We start from the raw sequence: 18559 nt of genomic DNA on the forward strand, positions 1-18559 counted from the left end.
CACTATAATTCTACAAAGTAAAAAATAGTAAAAACATATATTTTTTAATGGAATGAGTAGGTGTGTCCAAACGTTTGACTGGTACTGTATAGAAATATATATAGAAATGAAATGTAAAAAATGACCGAGGTCCGGACCACGGTGTCCTCAAATGTAGTTACGGACATTGGTTTTAGACAGACTAGTCTAGAATATTAATTAACGGTGGATAGTAAGACGTTGAATGAGTGACCAAAATGCGGGTTGTGCCGAGTTTGTGCCTTTTTATTAGTAGCCAATCACTAGTTACCACAGACACAAAGTCATAATTATGGCAAAACCCCGCCTATTTCTACAATTTATCTTCTTAAAATCTGATTTTAAACGTAACCCTAACCACTCTGTTAACCGTATGCTTAACCATAACCTTAAATTAAGACCAAAAATCAAATTTTTGTTTTCATGAATTTTTACAATATAGGCCTAGACAATCTTTACTCAGTGGCTGTGGTAACCAGTGACAACCAAGGCCTATATTGATGTAATTGGGAACGCATGAAATTGCTACAAAAAAATCACAGCCCCTCAGCAATAAATCATGCGTTTTCTATTTCATTTGAATGAAGCAGCAGCTTGCTAGACTAAAAGACTCATGTCATTAATGTCAACAGTCAGTTGCAGACTAACTAATTTACAGTGGTAGTAACAGTGTAAGCATTGCTTCAAAAAATGTAAACACTGATTCAATCATGGAAATAACCAATTAGGCTTTGAAATCCAAATTTCATGTTGATTATAAAAACCCTAAAACCCTGAGACGGACCGCCCCAAACAATCGCGGCTATCAATGCAATGCTTTGGTGCGGACTGGACACAGTGCCTGAGACGTTTACACTGGAACATGTGAAGGTGGGAAGATTTTGGAAAGTAGAGAGCATCCAACAAATTCTGAAGGTATGTGTATTTTTTAAACTTATTTTCCAAGAGGATGTCCATTGTAGCTGCAAATGTTTTTGCTTTAAACACTATAAGAGCATTTTTTTGTTGTTGCAAGCTACAGAATGTGACATCTAGGTTACTGTCATAGACGCGATTGTCTGTCATTAGCCTATGCATGCCCAGCGAAATAGAATTCCGTGTCATTTTAAGAAAATAAAAATGAATAGCCTATCAACTAAACAATATCAATTAGACAAATAAAATGCATTTGGTCATATGGGCACATTTTGGGCACTAATGCACGCGCAGTCTCCAAGTAACCCCACCCAAACAGGTTGCATGACAAACGCCCTGGCCAGTTGGTTGCCTTGTTTGGAGAATTTGGAGGGTATAAATTTAAGTTAAAAAAAATCTAAATGTGTGTGTGCTCGTATGTGCCTGCGTTCGTGCGGTCGTGGTTATTGCAACAAGTTGGCTTTCTAAGAACAAAGGATGGAAGTGAAATTAAATTACGAATATCCTTGACTGTTGTGCCTTCATAATTACATACTACACGTGACTGTTTTGTATGTCACTCAAATTTAACATTAAAGGCTTCACATCAAAGGCTATCAGTAAGTAAGCAACTTGAGGTGTTTCCAGGTCTGTTCTATTTGTGCATATTGTGTTGCTGGTTTTAATGGTTCTGTTCAGGAGTCCCAGCCCTCCAACATATCTTTGCCCTAGAACACACTGCCCCTGCCAGGCAGCTGTTGAGTGGTATGTGTTGTGCCTGCTACTTTAGTCCAAAACCCTTTTGCGATCATGCCAAGACCCTGTGCCGAACTAACTGCTTTTTCTGGGTAGTGGAAGGAAAGGGGACCAGGGGTTAATGTTACCTATGGATTATTTTGAGTAGCAGGATGGTATATAAACTGCCGGGGGCATGCATAAACCCTTTAAGTAATATAACCACAGGAGGTCTGAAACATGTCATACCTGCTCTGTCAGTGTTATGGATATCAGTACAGTGGGGGGATGGTTGGTGGCAAAATCTGGATCATAAAATAGGGATCATATTTTTGTATGTGTTGGAGTGGGTGCAGTATGTCCACCCAGTCCTACTGGCACCACGGCCAGTGGGAGAGTGTGTTTGTTTGGAGTATCACAGTGATGGGACAGTGTGGTTGTGGACGGTCTAATCTCTCTGTCTCTGTCTCTCTCTTTCTCTCTCTCTGGCAAAACAGTATGGCATGGCTCCAAGCTTCAAACTATTTCTGGATCCAGCTATGGGAAAAGTCCATAATCACTCACCAATAGAAAGCTTTATGAAAATTCCTGGAAAACAAAAGTTGACTGAGATTTATGGAATCAGAGTAAAAGTAAAGAATACTCTACCTACCGTATGTCATAGTAGACTTTTGACTGTGGTCCATACATTAGTTGAGGTTGGCCTACACACAGTATGTTGTTGACGTGTATAACATAACTGTTCTAGTTTTATCAAAGTCACATTTCCTGGCAGTTATATGTTTAAAAAAAGTTAAACGATATTACTGACGTCTAATGATGGAAGTTCAAAGTTTACTTCCCTCTAAAACCCTAGGCCTTGGTGTAAGCTAACAATGGCTTATTTTTAACCTGTGGTTGTTGGGCGAGGGGGGTGGAAGTGAGAGAGGCCTCCTCATACTTCATCCTTCCTGGGATTCGGAGAGGCTCTCCACAGCCCCTTTTGTAATACAAATAAACAGGCTTCTCCTCAGTGAGTTAGTCAGTGAGCTATGACAGCCTGACCTACAGTAAGCAAAAGAGGGGGGGAAATGATGTGGGGGGGGCCTAGGACCGGGTTTGGGAAACCCTGCTCTAAAGGACAGAAAGATGCATTGCTCTCAGGGGTCATGGGGTTGTCAGAAAGGAGCTGGGAAATCCAAATAATTTTCATAAAATATGGAATGCATGATTAGCATCTCTTCAAGTTAAATGGTTAAAGATGCTTCTAATGTGTGGGTGGAGATTCAGTACCCAAGTAGTCATCAAGGTCTGTCTCAGAGGAATTAATACATCTGAATGAAAGTTAGAAGAAAAAAACTGGAAAAGGAAACAGCAAACTGCTCAGGGAAATGTTGTTGACTGGTAGTTAAGTTGGAGACTAACAGTGAAATGCTTACTTACGGGTCCTTAAAGATATAGAAATAGTGACACAGGGAATAAATACACAGTGAATAACACTAATGAGTAAAAATAACATGGCTATGTACAGGGAGTACCAATACCGAGTCGATGTGCAGGGGTACAAGGTAATTGAGGTAGATATTCACATATACTGTAGATAGGGGTAAAGTGACTAGGCAACAGGATAGATAATAGACATCTGTAACAGCAGCATATGTGGAGCAGCAGCGTGTGTGTGGCGTCAGTATCCATGTGTGCGTATGTTGGGGTGTGTGTGCATAGTCAGTGCAAGAGTTTGTTAAAAAAAGGGTCAATGCAGATGGTCCGTGTAGCTATTTGATTAGCTATCTAGCCGCCTTGTTTAGCAGTCTTGTGGCTTGGGGTTAGAAGCTGTTCAGGGTCCTATTGGTTCCAGACTTGGTGCACTGGTACCACTTGCCGTGCGGTACCAGAGAGAACGGTCTATGGCTTGATTGGCTGGAGTTGGACAATTTTTTGGGGGGGCCTTCCTCTGACACCGTTTAATATATAGGTCCTGGATGGCAGGGAGCTCGACCCCGGTGGTGTACTGGGCCTTACTCACCACCCTCTGTAGTGCCTTGTGGTCGGGTGCCTTACAGTTGCCGTACCAAGCGTTGATGCAGCCAGTCAAGATGCTCTCAGTGGTGCAGCTGTAGAACTTTTTGAGGATCTGAAGGCCCATGCCAAATCTTTGTAGCCTCCCGAGGGAGAAGAGGCACTGTGTGTGTGGACCATGTTAATTCCTTAGTGATGTGGGCACCAAGCAACGTGAAGCCCTCGGCCCGCTCCACTACAGCCCCATCGTTTCCTGTTGTCCACAATCAGCTCCTTTGTCTTGCACACTGCCAGATCTCTGACCTCCTACCTATAGGCTGCCTCATCGTTCTTGGTGATCAGGCCTACCACCATCGTGTCATCAGCAAACTTAATGATGGTGTTGGAGTCGTGCACTGCCACGCAGTCGTGGGTGAACAGGGAGTACAGGAGGGGACTAATCACACACCACTGAGGGGCCCCTGTGTTGATGGTCAGCATGGCGGATGTGTTGCTTACCCTCACCGCCTGGGGACGGTCCATCAGGAAGTCCAGGATCCAGTAGCGTGGATATGTTCAGTACCAGGGTCATGAGCTTGGTGATGAGCTTGAAGGGAACTAAGGTGTTGAATGCTGAGCTGTAGTCAATGAACAGCATTCTCACATACAGTAGGTGTTCCTTTTGTCCATGTGGGAAAGGGCAGTGTGGAGTGCGATAGAGATTGTTGGGGCGGTATGTGAATTGGAGTGGCTCTAGGGTTTCTGGCATGATGGTGTTGATGTGAGCCATGACTAGCCTATCAAAGCACTTCATGGCTATAGATGTGAGTGCTATGGGACGATAGTCATTTAGGCAGGTTACCTTGATGTTCTTGGGCACGGGGACTATGGTGGTCTGCTTGAAACAAGTTGGTATTATTCAAGATGTTCAAGACACACTGTAGTCACATCTGTACTTTTCCAGTGGCAGGCCTCTTTGGTAGAAAATGATGTAAGGAAGGGTGAACTTGAAAATATCCATATACTGTAATGGTACATGGATAAAGAGGTTAGCAAAGAGCGCTTCAGTGTTACATGTAACACAAGAGGATATTTAAAACAAGTTAAAGTACTTTGATTTGATGGTCCTATATCAAAGATTAGAATAACTCTGAGTCCGCCTTAAAGAAGACTTGGACTGGAATGACAACTTCATGAATTTCCTTGAGTGGTTATGAAGAGCCTCCTGAGTGGTTGTCAAAGGACAGTTTCTAGCAGTAATTACATTTTTATATAGTCATACCTTAACTGTTTGTCCTGGTCTGCAAACCAGTGAATAAATACATCTAAATAGTGTAGAGCATTTATTTTTGCTTAACTACAGGTATTATAAGTACCAATTATATCTTGAATTAAGTGAACTACCTGGGATGCTGGTAGACCAATTATATTAATTCCTTGAAGCTAGAATCTGAAACAATAAGAAAGCTGTCACCTCATATTCATAGACGGCTAAAGATACAAGGAATGACCATGACCAATGATTGTAACCATAGCCATTTTGAGGATATACAGTGTTTGTTCCCATTCACGTTGTTTACAAACATTGGAGTAAAACAAGCTCATGTTTTAGGTTCTGATGTGGTATGACAGTTGAACTAAGCTGAGGCATTTAAGTTTATATTTTTTAAGAATCAATGGGCATACATATCATTAAATGGATGCAGCAACTAAGGAGTCGATCTTTAACACTGTCTTTTGTTTTGAGTTGACATTCTGCTGAACCTAGATTAGGGCTCAGGTTAAGGGGCCAATAGCCTCGCAAGGCGCCTGAGACGTATACTGCTAAGCTAGCCAGCTTCACTTAGCTTCCCATTCCAGCTCAGGCTTTATCCATACTACAGTACGACGGTGGATATTGTTCGTTCACCTGCCGTTAACTCTAACAGGCTTGTAACTGTATGTTGCTCATGGCTCGTCGATCCCCGAACTCTTCATTGAAACAATGCTGAAACATCAATCCGTGAACAAGTCAGTGCGACATTTTAATTTATGCCGAAATGAAAGAAAAGTTACCGCAAATTCAGCAGGCTATCGTGTGAAATAGACTTTTTGAAGTGCTGTCTTTATTTTATTAGTTTGTGCTTTGGTGTAGCTGTCAATGGACAAGCACCCCCCCCCCCCCCCCCCCCCCACTATTTTATTAAGTCATACAAACGTTTTACTGTGCGTGAAGTTTCAAATGTATTTGTCATTACTAAATGTCTCTCTCGCTCTCATGAGAAATAACAAACCACTATTACTACAAAAAGTTACGCTTCAACCACTTATATTTACACTATTACCACTACTAGCTATCATTTCTACCTACTAACACTATTACTACTATTATAATCGCCACTATATTAGTGATACAACTACCATCATTACCATTTGGGATAATAATCATGGAAATATTAATAATAGCGAGTGTTACTGTTTAATTTGGGAGGAGACTGTGGATCTGTCTCCGTCTGTACTTTCGTCACAAGCGATACCTCAGACAGCACTGTTCCGATTTTGACTCAACTTGGATGAATTATGCGTCTGGCCATAGAGATCCGGCATTTACAAAATGACACTGATTGGCCCAAGGGCGAGAGCTATAGTAATTAACTGAAATGTATTAGTCACGCGCAATATCTCAATTGGCCCAGTGTCAGGCAATGAGTGGCAAATACATATTTGGCTGCAAGAGGAGCCAACGCTCCTTCGTCATTGAGTATTTAAACATTTTCCTCTGGGTTTAATAATATATTTTTTTGAATAAATTGAGTATTTTCTTCGAAGAATGACTCTTTCTGAATAATATATTTTTAATGGCGGAGGAAATGCATCTATATCTTTACTTCCTCTGTCGTGCAGTGACGACATACACACTACTCTTTGGGTAGCCAAGTCTTTTTGTGTCTCCCTTTTTCTATAGCCAATAAAGCCCCACAGTGGAAGTGTCATAAAACCTAGCGGTCAAACAGGGAAATGGTTCCAATCTTTTTTCCACCAATAATTTTTCCCATAGGGAATTTTAGAAACACTTACAATTAGGTCTGTGTTGTGTAGGTTTACCCTGGCGTGACGTTTTGATAACCATGTAGATCTCTCTCGGACAAAGTGTCTTATCAATATATTCGGCTCTATTTACACTCAGATTTGAAAATGCTAATTAGATTAAAAGTAGACATCATGCAAGACTACAAATCCCTGCAAGCTCCTGCATGTCATCTCTAGCTGACACATTTGCTAACAGGTATTGTGTCAATTTAAAACTTGGACAAGACAGTTAAGACAATTGTCGATTTTTAAAGAAATGTTGCCAATTTATTAATGACTAAATGTAGTTAACATTAGAATCCAGAGATTCTTACATTTTCCTCGATTTGGCAGTCTCATCCAGATCATCATGGCATTTGTAGTTCTTTATGATAGCCACATTAGCAGCTAATTAGCTTTTAATTTTGGGGGGATAAATACAGACATATATATTGATAAAAGTCACCTTGTCCTAGAGATTTACAAGGTTATCAAAACATCACGCCATGGTAAGCCTACACGAAACAGCCCTTATTTGAAGTGTTTCTAAAATCTTCTATAGGAAAAATGAATGATGGAAAAACAATTGAAATCATTTCTTGTTTGACCCCTAGGTTTTATGGGTATTACTACTCATTCTGTGGTCCTGTATTGGTGGTCTCTGTTTTGTATTTCTGACAGAGTAGAGCTAATTTAGAGTAGAGTTATTTATAATCTCTTTTTGGGGCCAAATAGCAATTTAGTTTATTTTTTGTTTTTGTTTCATTTTCCCAATATGTCAAATAAGAGGTTTTAATTTCTGTAACAATCTGATTGATTTCCCTGTGTGCGTCTCACTCTCTCTCTCTAGGGCTCGACATTTTTTATATAGTGAATCAAGTCTGATTAATTGATATCATCAGGATGTAATATCCTGCTCATTACTATTCAGTTCATGATAACAACCAGACTGTAATTACAGTTCTCATTTCAGTTTGTTTTCCTTGGCATAGGAGGCAAATAGCAGTTTTACAGAGTGAAAGGGAATGGGAAGTTGCTTGATTGTGAAAAGGTGTTGTATAGCATTGAATGAGAACACTACTGAGCACTTGTGACAGGTGACAAGCCATTGAAGAGATATAGGATCCTATATATAGACTACACCAGCACACTGCCTGATGGAGAATGATTATGTAGTATTTACAGCCTTATCCATAGATTTGGTTTTACCTTCAAACATAAATGGATGTCAAATTGATACATTTGTGAAGTGAAACTATAGAAATTGACAGAGTTTAGCAGTTATCAAACTATAAACGTTAACTAGGCACTACATCATTTTGGTTCATTCGTTTTGAGCAGTTTGATTAAGTGATAGTTGTATTGTCAACAAATGACCCCAAAAATCATATTACTACTACAAATTATAAAATGTTAATACTCAGTGTGTTTGTTTTCCTTGGCATAGGAGGCAAATAGTAGTTTTACAGACTGAAAGGGAATGGGAACGTTGCTTGATTTTGAAAGGGTGTTGTATGAGAACACTACTGAACAAGTGTGACACCCGTGTCCGTCCTGGGACTTTGATCAGGTGACAAGCCATTGAAGAGAGAGGACCCTATATATAGACTACACCAGTGTATTGAGTTCGTGGGCCAACCGTGCGTCTCTGTGGATTGTCAGCCATGGGGCTTGTGTTCTGCCTCTGTCTTACCCTCTCTCTCTCTGTATTCCTCTCTCTTTTATCTCTCTATCCCACACCCATGGTCACAGATAAAAGGTCAAAGACAATTTACAAGAGATCTAGAGCAGAGCTGCAGTAAGATGCTGTGGCTCCCTTAGATTGTGATCCACACCCATCTCTGTGTGACCATTGACAGTTATGACATTTCCAAAGAACCCGGGGGTAAGGAGCGAGAGAGAGCTGGAAGTGTGTGACTCATCCTCCCTTACTAACAGTCTTCCCCAAAGCTCCAAAGCATTCCACATTCTATCCTCTTTTCCTCCTGTCTTTCTCTTCCTTTGCTCATGTTTTACACTCATCATTTTTTAATAACTCACTAAAAATATGTTTTCATGTCTCGTAGTACTCAAAGATCAATACTTCTATGTTCCTGTTCCAGCTGGAATTTGACTGTGCTTTATAATTCAAAAGGTTTCTTTTGCTGGGTTAGTGAATTAACATTTTGTAAGAAGAGTGTGGATTTCATGAGGGACAAGCTTTGTATACTTTTACATCAGATTTCAGCGATCTTCAAATAAACATCCTCGTCTTTCTTGGTATTGTAAATATGCATGTTCCCTGACCATGGGCGGAACGACTGCGGTGCTGTGACCTGTTTTGAGTGGACATCCTGTTCTGAGACCCTGCAATGTGTGTTCCGTCAGCACAAACACATAAACAAACATGTATTTTTGTTGTCTCCTCATATAGTATGGCCAATTACTGTTGAGTGGTCCATTCAAAGGGAGCTATTGCTGCAAATAATTTCTACCATGAACCAGGCCATAAAAGTATATCCCACAGTTAGAAATACAGCCGCTCCCCTCTACTATTTCCATGCTTGTGATTCCTCTCGTCATACAGTGCCTTGCAAAAGTATTCATCCCCCTTGGCGTTTTTACTACTTTGTTGCATTACAACCTGTAATTTAAATAGATTTTTATTTGTACTTCATGTAATGGACATACACAAAATAGTCCACATTGGTGTGATGGAAAAAAAGAACATGTTTAAAAAAACGGAAGTGGTGCGTGCATATGTATTCACACCCTTTGCCATGAAGCCCCTAAATAAGATCTATATATATAATCTCTCTCTGGTCTGAAAGGCCCCAGAGTCTGCAACACCACCAAGCAAGGGACACCACCAAGCAAGTGGCACCATGATGACCAAGGAGCTCGCCAAACAGGTTAGGGACAAAGTTGTGGAGAAGTACAGATCAGGGTTGGCTTATAAAAAAATATCAGACACTTTGAACATCCCACAGAGCACCATTAAATCCATTATTAAAAAATGGAAAGAATATGGCACCACAACAAACCTGCCAAGAGAGGGCCGCCCACAAACTCACAGACCAGGCAAGGAGGGCATTAATCAGAGAGGCAACAAAGAGACCAAAGATAACCCTGAAGGAGCTGCAAAGCTCCACAGCGGAGATTGGAGTATCTGTCCATAGGACCACTTTAAGCCGTACACTCCACAGAGCTGGGCTTTACGGAAGAGTGGACAGAAAAAAGACATTGCTTAAAGAAAAAAATAAGCAAACACATTTGGTGTTCGCCAAAAGGAATGTGGGAGACTCCCCAAACATTTGGAAGAAGGTACTCTGGTCAGATGAGACTAAAATGTAGTTTTTTGGCCATCAAGGAAGCCTCTGTCTGGCACAAACCCAACACCTCTCATCACCCTGAGAACACCATCCCCAAGGTGAAGCGTGCTGGTAGCATCATGCTGTGGTGATGTTTTTCATCGGCAGGGACTGAGAAACTCGTAAGGATTGACGGAATGATGGATGGTGTTAAATACAGGGAAATCCTTGAGGGGAAACCTGTTTCAGTCTTCCAGAGATTTGAGACTGGGACGGAGGTTCACCTTCCAGCAGGACAATAACCCTAAGCTTACTTCTAAAGCAACACTTGAGTGGTTTAAGGGGAACATTTAAATGTCCTAGTCAAAGCCCAGACCTCATTCCAATTGAGAATCTGTGTTAAGACTTAAAGATTGCTGTACACCAGCGGAACCCATCCAACTTGAAGGAGCTGGAGCAGTTTTGCCTTGTGGAATGGGCAAAAATCCCAGTGGCTAGATGTGCCAAGCGAGAGACATACCCCAAGAGACTTGGAGCAGTAATTGCTGCAAAAGGTGGCTCTACAAAGTATTGACTTTGGGGGGGTGAATAGTTATGCACGCTCAAGTGTTCAGGTTTTTTTTGTCTTGTTTCACAATATATATTTTGCATCTTCAAAGTGGTAGGCATGTTGTGTAAATCAAATTATACAAACCCCCCAAAAAATCAATTTTAATTCCAGGTTGTAAGGCAACAAAATAGGACAAATGCCAAAGGGGGTGACTACTTTCACAAGCCACTGTAGTTCACTGGCAACACCTTTCTTTGTCCCATATAGAACAATGTGGAGGATCCCAGCGCTATGGCTTCCGGTGCTACTACTGGCCGTTGAGGTGAGAGAGACTCCTGAATATGTGTGTTTTTGTCAGATTAGAATCTATAAAAGGGCTGTTAAACATCCAATAGGTATGCCACTGTGAAGATGTGGGGACCATGCTGTCATCCGAGGAGGTGCCCAACATCCCTTTGTCGACCACCGTGACCCGCAGCCAGATCCTCTCAGCTCAGTTTGAGTGCTACCTGAAGATCATCTATGACCCACCACGCACTGAAGCTGGTGAGGCACTACACACATGTGCGCACACATACAGTACAGCAGAGTGGAGGAGTGGTGCAGGTCAGGGGAGAAAGGTCTGAAAGGAGGGAAGTGGTCTTTGTCTCCAAGCTGCCCCTGTATCTCGACCTCACAAGGCTTTTGAAATGCTATTTTGCACTCTATTTCCGTACATACAACCTGGACACAGACTTCATTGTATTGTTCACTAGGACATCTTTGTTTGCACATGTTGCTGTTTCTCTCTGTTTTAAATGCATGTATACTATTTTCAATGTAGTAAATCATTAATTTTGAACAGACATTTTAAACATTTAACAGGTGTTTGCTTTTTTTAATCTGTTTCATTACTCTGCTTTCGCATGACATTCACAGGAAATAAGAGACCGTTTTCAGTTTGTCTTAAATGCCTCAACACTGTATTTTATGGTGACAGATTTAGCCCTAGGTTTTAGATGTTTTAGAAGTTCTAATATCACTAACAATGTCACTCTCTTTATATTATGTCCATGATATAACAAACAGTTCAGAGATAACAAAGGCAATGATCCTTAACATTTTAAACATGAAACAGTTGCATTACTATAATACACTGTACACAGCTACTCTTCTGTTGTCGCCCCTTGCAGGCACATTCTGTAACCGCACGTGGGACGGCTGGCTGTGTTGGGATGACTCTGCACCTGGCACGGCCATGCAGCTCTGCCCTGTGTACTTCCAGGACTTTGACCCCTCGGGTAAACCAGCCAGCCACACATCTAACAATCACAATTAAACTGACTTGATATTTAATAATGATGCCTAACCTGAAGTGTTTTGTGACATCCATCCTCTCCCTGTGTCCATTCAAACAGAGAAAGCGACTAAAGTATGCAACTCGGACGGACAGTGGTTTCGTCACCCTGAGAGCAACCGTATTTGGTCCAATTACACCCAGTGTCAGATGTACACTAAGGACAAACTGACGGTATACTTCTAAGCCAACTTGTTTAGTAATTTTGACAGTGGCTTAGACATTTTTGTTAGTCAATTTAGTGATTGTTTTTAAGTTCATCTCTCTCTATTGTGTTCATTTAGTTATTACCTGTTAAACACTGAGGGTTGTTTTGGGCCCACAGAGCTTAACTGCTACCCACTCTGTCAATTTCAGTCAGAAAATAGAAAGTGGCATATCTTTCGAAAGCTACAGCAGTTTTATTTTTGGAAATCTTACTGCTGGCGATGTCATAAGAATCCTCCCATAGGCCATAAATCATGTGCTATGCTATGGTCATAGTAATAGAGTATGTCATTTAGGTCAAGTCACCAGAAGTGCAAAAATGTTGTATGAATGGAAATGGTACACCCTGGTGGTCAGCGTAATGCAATTAATTTCTTATCCATCCACATTTAATATGTCATGACCTTGAATGCATCCTCCATATTCGCTGTTGATCTCTCGTTTCCAATGGGGAAAAATGAATCAGAAAATAACTTTGAAGTTCCTTCGCATGTCTGTGTGTTACATTTTTTTTTTTTATGATAACTTTTGGGTCATCTTAAGATGTCAGGCTTGAAAATCCGTTCAGCCATTTTCGCACTGTGAGGTACTACCCAAACCAGACGCCTCTAGTTTCAAGTGGTCATGTCATGTGATCTTCTAGTGGACGAACTGGGAATCTGACATGAGTTGATTACATCAGTGAAAATGTTATGACTTCAGCTTTCTCCTTATACAGTACCTTCAGCCTGAATTAAAAATAGATGAAATTGTTTTCTCACCCATTTGACACACAATACGCCATAATAACAATGTGAAAACATGTCTTTAGAAATGTTGGCAAATTTTATTTCAAATGAAATACTGAAATATCTCATTAACATAAGTATTCACACCCCTGAGTCAATACATGTTAGAATCACCTTTGGCAGTGATAACAGCTGAGTCTCTTTGGGTAAGTCTAAGAGCTTTGCACACCTGGATTGCACATTATTCTTTATAAAATTCTTCAAGCTCTGTCAAGTTGGTTGTTGATCATTGCTTGACAGCCATTTTCAAGACTTGCCATAGATTTTCAAGCTGATTTTAGGCAATTGTAACTAGGCCACAGGAACATTCAATATCCTCTTGGTGTATACTTGGCCTTGTGATTTAGGTTATTGTCCTGCTGAAAGGTACATTTGTCTACCAGTGTCTGTTGGAATGCAGACAACCAGGTTTTCCTCTATGATTTTGCCTGTGCTTAGCTGTATTTCTTTTCATCTTAAAAAACACCCTAGCCCTTGCCTATGACAAGCATACCCATAACATGATGCTGCCATCACCATGCTTGAAAATATGAAGTGTTACTCAGTGAGTTGTTGTATTTGCCCCAAACATCACGCTTTGTATTCAGGGCATAAAGTGAATTTCTTTGCCATATTTTTTCAGTTTTACTTGAGTGCCATATTCCAAACAGGATACATGTTTTGGCTTCCTCCTTTTCAATCTTTTCATTAAGTTTAGTATTGTGTAGTAACTACAATGTTGATCCATCCTCAGTTTTCTCCTATCACAGCCATTCAACTCTGTTTTTAACTGTTTTTAACTGTTTTAAAGTCACTATTGGCCTCATGGTGAAATTCCTGAGTGTTTTCCGTCCTCTCCGGCAACTGAGTTAGGAAGGACACCTGTATCTTTGTAGTGACTGGGTGTATTGATACACCATACAAAGTGTAACTAATAACTTCACCATGCTCAAAGATATTCAATGCCTGCTTTTTTTACCCATCTAGCAATAGGTGCCCTTTACGAGGCATTGAAAAACCTCCCTGGTCTTTGTGGTTGACTAAGTTTTAAATTCACTGCTCAACTGAGGGACCTTACAGATAATTGTATGTGTGGGGTACAGAGATGAGGTAGTCATTCAAGACTCCATGCAACTTATGTGACTTGTTAAGCAAATTTTTACTCCTGAACATATTTAGGCTTGCCATAACAAAGGGGTTGAAAGTTATTGACTAAAGACATTTCCGCACTTCATTTTTCATTAATTTGTAAACATTTCTAAACAACATAATTCCCCTTTGACATTATAGGGTAATGCCGTGTAGGCCAGTGACACAATCTCTATTTAATACATTTTAAATTCAGGTTGTAACACAACAAAATGTGGAAAAAGTCAAGGGGTGTGAATAACTTCTGAATGCACTGTATGCATAGCATTCCTGTAAGAAGGCATGGCATGTTGAATAAGGCCTGCACTTTTAAAATGGCTGTCTTACTATAGGAATTTGCACATGTTTTGAGTGCCAGCATTAGGAAAAAGATATGACAAAAAATGTATCCTTTTGGAATAGTAAGTGTAACATATTTTATTTCAAACCTAGACTTTCAAATCTCTTATTCCCTAACATGGGGACAATTTTGGGAACGTTGTTGCTGTACACCTGTATCAGAATCCCACGGTTCTTACCTTTTCTAACAATACTAGGCATGCGTTTCTTGGACTTTTTGAAGTCTAAATGTATCTAATGAAGGGATTTTACATGTTATGTGTCATTTAGAAAATACCACCAGATGGTGTCTGAGTTTACCAGGTTAAAGAAGGGAATTAATGCTTTCCCTTCTTGCCCAGTTTGCGTTTAGCTTGTACTACTTGGCCATTGTGGGACATGGATTGTCTGTGGTATCTCTCATCATCTCACTCTGCATCTTCTCCTACTTCAAGTGAGTCATGCATCGTTTCCTCTATGGACCCACCAGATAGACTGTGCTCTGAATGTCACTTTAGTGTACCTTTTCACTTTACACCCTCTAATCAAAGTGATTCTGTTTGTATTGCTCTTCCTACACCAGAGCCCTCTATTCTAAACAGAGGTCTTTGGTTGTTCCCTACATTGCCAACATTCATTCACATAGTCAAATGAAAGACTGAGCTTTCCTATGACCCTATACGAGCCAGTGTAGATACAGTTACACACTTGTTTGTTTCCTAAGTGTGCGCCTCCCTTTCTGTTCTAATCCTCCCATTAGGAGTCTGAGCTGCCAGAGGATCTCCCTCCATAAGAACATGTTCCTGTCCTTTATCTTCAACTCCATCTGCACCGTCATCTGGCTCTCTGCTGTAGCCAACAACCAGCAGCTGGGGGCCAGCAACCCTGTAAGTACTGTGCATCTCTGCCATCAGGGTGAATAGCTACTGGTTGAACTCGGTTGGTGAACCTCTTGAGGTGCTACACTCCACAATGTGTGGAAATGAGTGCCAGTGACAATTTAAAGTTAGCATTTTATATGTGCAAAAACAACCCCTGTCCTGAGGCTTCTCCCTGTGTTCTCTCTCAGATTGGATGCAAGATTCTGACAGTCTTGAACCAGTATACGTTTGGATCCAACTACTTCTGGATGCTGTGTGAGGGGATCTACCTGCACACTCTTATCATCGTGGCTGTGTTTGTGGGAGAGCAGCAGCTGGGCTGGTACTATGTCCTGGGTTGGGGTGAGTGACTGCATCTTTATTTTTCACTGTTCAAATTGCTGTGTCCTGCTCTGCTGTCTGATATTCATTGTTTGACCATCCTTTTCCCCTAGCACGTAATTTACTTACAATGCCATTTTAGTAAATGATCAGATGTCCGGGGTGCCGTGAGTTATCTAAGATACTAGAGGTAGGGTTTCAGACGTTTTCGCAAGATGGGCAGGGACTCCTCTGTCCTGACTTAAGGGGGAAGCTTGTTCCACCATTGGGCTGCCAGGACCGAGAATAGCTTTGACTGGGCGGGAGCCGCCTTCCCGTAGGGGTGGGAGGGGTAAGAGACCAGAGGTGGCAGAATGGTTGGGATGTAGTGTTTGGGCATAGCCTGAAGGTAAGGAGGTACAGTTCCCCTTACATAATGTGCAATGAGTCTTCTATGCTTTCATATCTCTATCACATTGAGTGAATGGATTGGTATCTAACACATGGAAACTGCGTGTTTGATATACCACTTATTCAGTTCCAGTCATTACCATGAGTCCGTCCTCCCCAAATAAGGTGCCACCAGCCGCCTGTGCGTTATCAGTTCTTGAACCTCTCCTCGGGTACCCCCAGTCGATCTATACCAGAGCTAGCACACCTGATTCAACTTGTCAACTAATCAAGCCCTTGAAAAGGTGAATCAGGTGAGCTAGTTCAGAGCTACAACAAAATTGTGAAATGTCTGGGGGTCCCCGATGAGAGCTCTATTTGTTATGTCATATCTATGAAGGCCTTATAGAAGCTCAACAGTCATGAACTCCGTCTCTCTCCCAGGCTTCCCCATCATTCCTGCCATCACACATGCTGTGGCCCGTGGGCTCTTCTATGATGACAGGTAATGTGTCACAACTCCCTCTGAATACAGTGCATATTAGTGGCAGAGATTGACATTTTGCACTGTATACTGCATTAGAACATTGTCAGTTACTGATATCTCAGTTAAACTCAGAATCAGATGTTTCTGTCTCAGTTGAGCTCAGGTTTGTCTCTTTGTCTCCCAGATGCTGGATCAGTTCTGACACACACCTGCTCTACATCATCCATGGGCCTGTCCATGCTGCCCTGCTGGTGATTCTGCACTACCAAAACAAACAAACATTTAGCAGAAATAGCAACCAAAGTGTTCTCAAACGCCAATTGCTCATGGAAAACAATCGATCACTGAATGCAATCACTCAATTCACTCACTCTATTCCTCTTCCTCTTCTACACTCTTTCTCCAGGTGAACCTGTTCTTCCTGCTCAATATAGTGCGTGTGTTGATCACCAAGCTGCAGGTGACCCACAGTGCAGAGTCTAATGCCTATATGAAGGTGGTGAGAGCTACTCTCATCCTGATCCCTCTGCTGGGAGCCCAGTTCATCCTGGTTCCCTGGAGGCCAGAGGGACGTAAGGCCAGGGCCATCTACGAGTTCATCATGAACATTTTTGCACATTTCCAGGTATGGATTGGATGGTGCTGCTCCCAGTTCCATTCTATACAAACCTAAATCGATGTTTGGTAGCATAGACAGTGCCTTACAAATGAATATAACTAGCCTACATACAGTATGTATCATGTATTCAAAACATTGTTATAACCTTTCCACACTCAATATTCACTGAATTACTTTTATTTTTATATAGGGACTGCTGGTCGCAATTATATTCTGCTTTTACAATGCAGAGGTAAGTGCCAGTATCTTAAATATGATTATTAAGCTCAGTATACCTATTACAATTTACATTTCTATTTAATAATATAATCATTATCATTCAGAAATTCTTATATATTTGTTTGCCAGTATTTACTGAGAATGTTCAAGCTAGCATTTATGTTGCTCTTAAACCACTCAGTGTCTGGTTCCATAGGTGCAGGCATGTCTTAGGAGGAAATGGTTACAGACTAAGCTGGTGTGGAAATGGACAGATTCCTACTCCCACTACCACACCAACTCCTCTGTGACCGAGACGAGTCGTGCTACAGTTAGCCTGGAGCTCACCGCTCCTGAGGGGAACACCATCATTAAGCCAGGTGGTAGTGTGCACTACCGAGCCAATGGACAGAGCAACGGCAAACGCTGCACCAACGGGGAGATGGACACGCCCAGGATCCTGGAGACCACGGACATCTGATAGCACAGCACTGTCACTTCCCATAGGCACCATCACATGATGCTGTGACAAACAGGCTCACTAAACTCACAGATTGGCCGCAGACAATTGATCAATGCAGAAAATGGGGTGCCATGACCTTTTGTGTTATTGTAAATGTTGGATCACACACGTGGTAAGAATATACACACACAAATGTGTACAAGATACACAAGATACACATGCAAACACAGACAAAAACACATATACAGACATCTGATAATGAATGAGCAGCTTACAGGGTCCAGTTGAAACCTTACAGACAATTATTTGCCACCAGATGTATATACATTTCATGGTAGCTTTTCATTGTTGCTGACTTTGGCCTTAGGCACGAGATATTATGGAACAATCCCAGTGATAACATGACCCAATAAAGAGGGTTATCTCTGGCAATGTTTATTGGCCTTCAGTGCCAATCAGTGTCTGATGTAATCAATTCCTGTGGGCCTATTGGACAGTATATACAGTGGCAAGAAAGTATGTGAACCCTATACGTTTGTCTTTATTTTACACACTGTGTAAACATTCACAGTGCAGGGTGGGAAAAGTATGTGATCCCTTGGATTTAATAACTGGTTTACCCTCCTTTGGCAGCAATAACCTCAACCAAACGTTTTCTGTAGTTGCGGATCAGATCTGCACAACAGTCAGAAGGAATTTTGGCCCATTCTTTACAGAACTGTTTCAGTTCAGCAATATTCTTGATGTCTGGTGTGAACTGCTCGAAGTCATGCCACAGCATCTCAATCGTGTTGAGGTCAGGACTTCTGTTGAAACCATTCTATTGCTGATTTACTTATGTTTTGGGTCAATGTCCTGTTTCATCACCCAACTTCTTCTATTGAGCTTCAATTGGCAGACATTTAGCTTTACATTCTCTGGCAAAATGTCTT

General features: G+C 41.3%; 1 protein-coding gene across 1 annotated transcript; it reads left to right on the forward strand.

Moving 5' to 3' along the window:
* Positions 1-833: 833 nt before the first annotated feature.
* Positions 834-18217, forward strand: LOC120061204 (calcitonin gene-related peptide type 1 receptor-like). Its single transcript, XM_039010829.1, has 13 exons — positions 834-933; positions 10780-10834; positions 10908-11058; positions 11685-11792; positions 11910-12022; positions 14652-14743; positions 15050-15176; positions 15359-15512; positions 16305-16365; positions 16532-16598; positions 16754-16972; positions 17157-17198; positions 17382-18217. Exons 2-13 carry the CDS (start codon positions 10784-10786, stop codon positions 17643-17645), a joined length of 1449 nt encoding a protein of 482 aa, XP_038866757.1. The 5' UTR covers positions 834-933; positions 10780-10783; the 3' UTR covers positions 17646-18217.
* The last annotated feature ends 342 nt before the right edge of the window (positions 18218-18559 follow it).

This window comes from Salvelinus namaycush, chromosome 16, assembly GCF_016432855.1.
Source record: "Salvelinus namaycush isolate Seneca chromosome 16, SaNama_1.0, whole genome shotgun sequence".
In the NCBI taxonomy this organism is placed as follows: Eukaryota; Metazoa; Chordata; class Actinopteri; order Salmoniformes; family Salmonidae; genus Salvelinus; species Salvelinus namaycush.

Bases quoted from the DNA above. Each gene is read 5' to 3' on its own strand.
- LOC120061204 (XM_039010829.1), top strand. From the start codon at position 10,784: ATGTGGAGGATCCCAGCGCTATGGCTTCCGGTGCTACTACTGGCCGTT. The intron at 10,835-10,907 runs GTGAGAGAGACT...AACATCCAATAG, and splicing joins TGCTACTACTGGCCGTTGAG to GTATGCCACTGTGAAGATGT. The intron at 11,793-11,909 runs GTAAACCAGCCA...CCATTCAAACAG, and splicing joins CCAGGACTTTGACCCCTCGG to AGAAAGCGACTAAAGTATGC.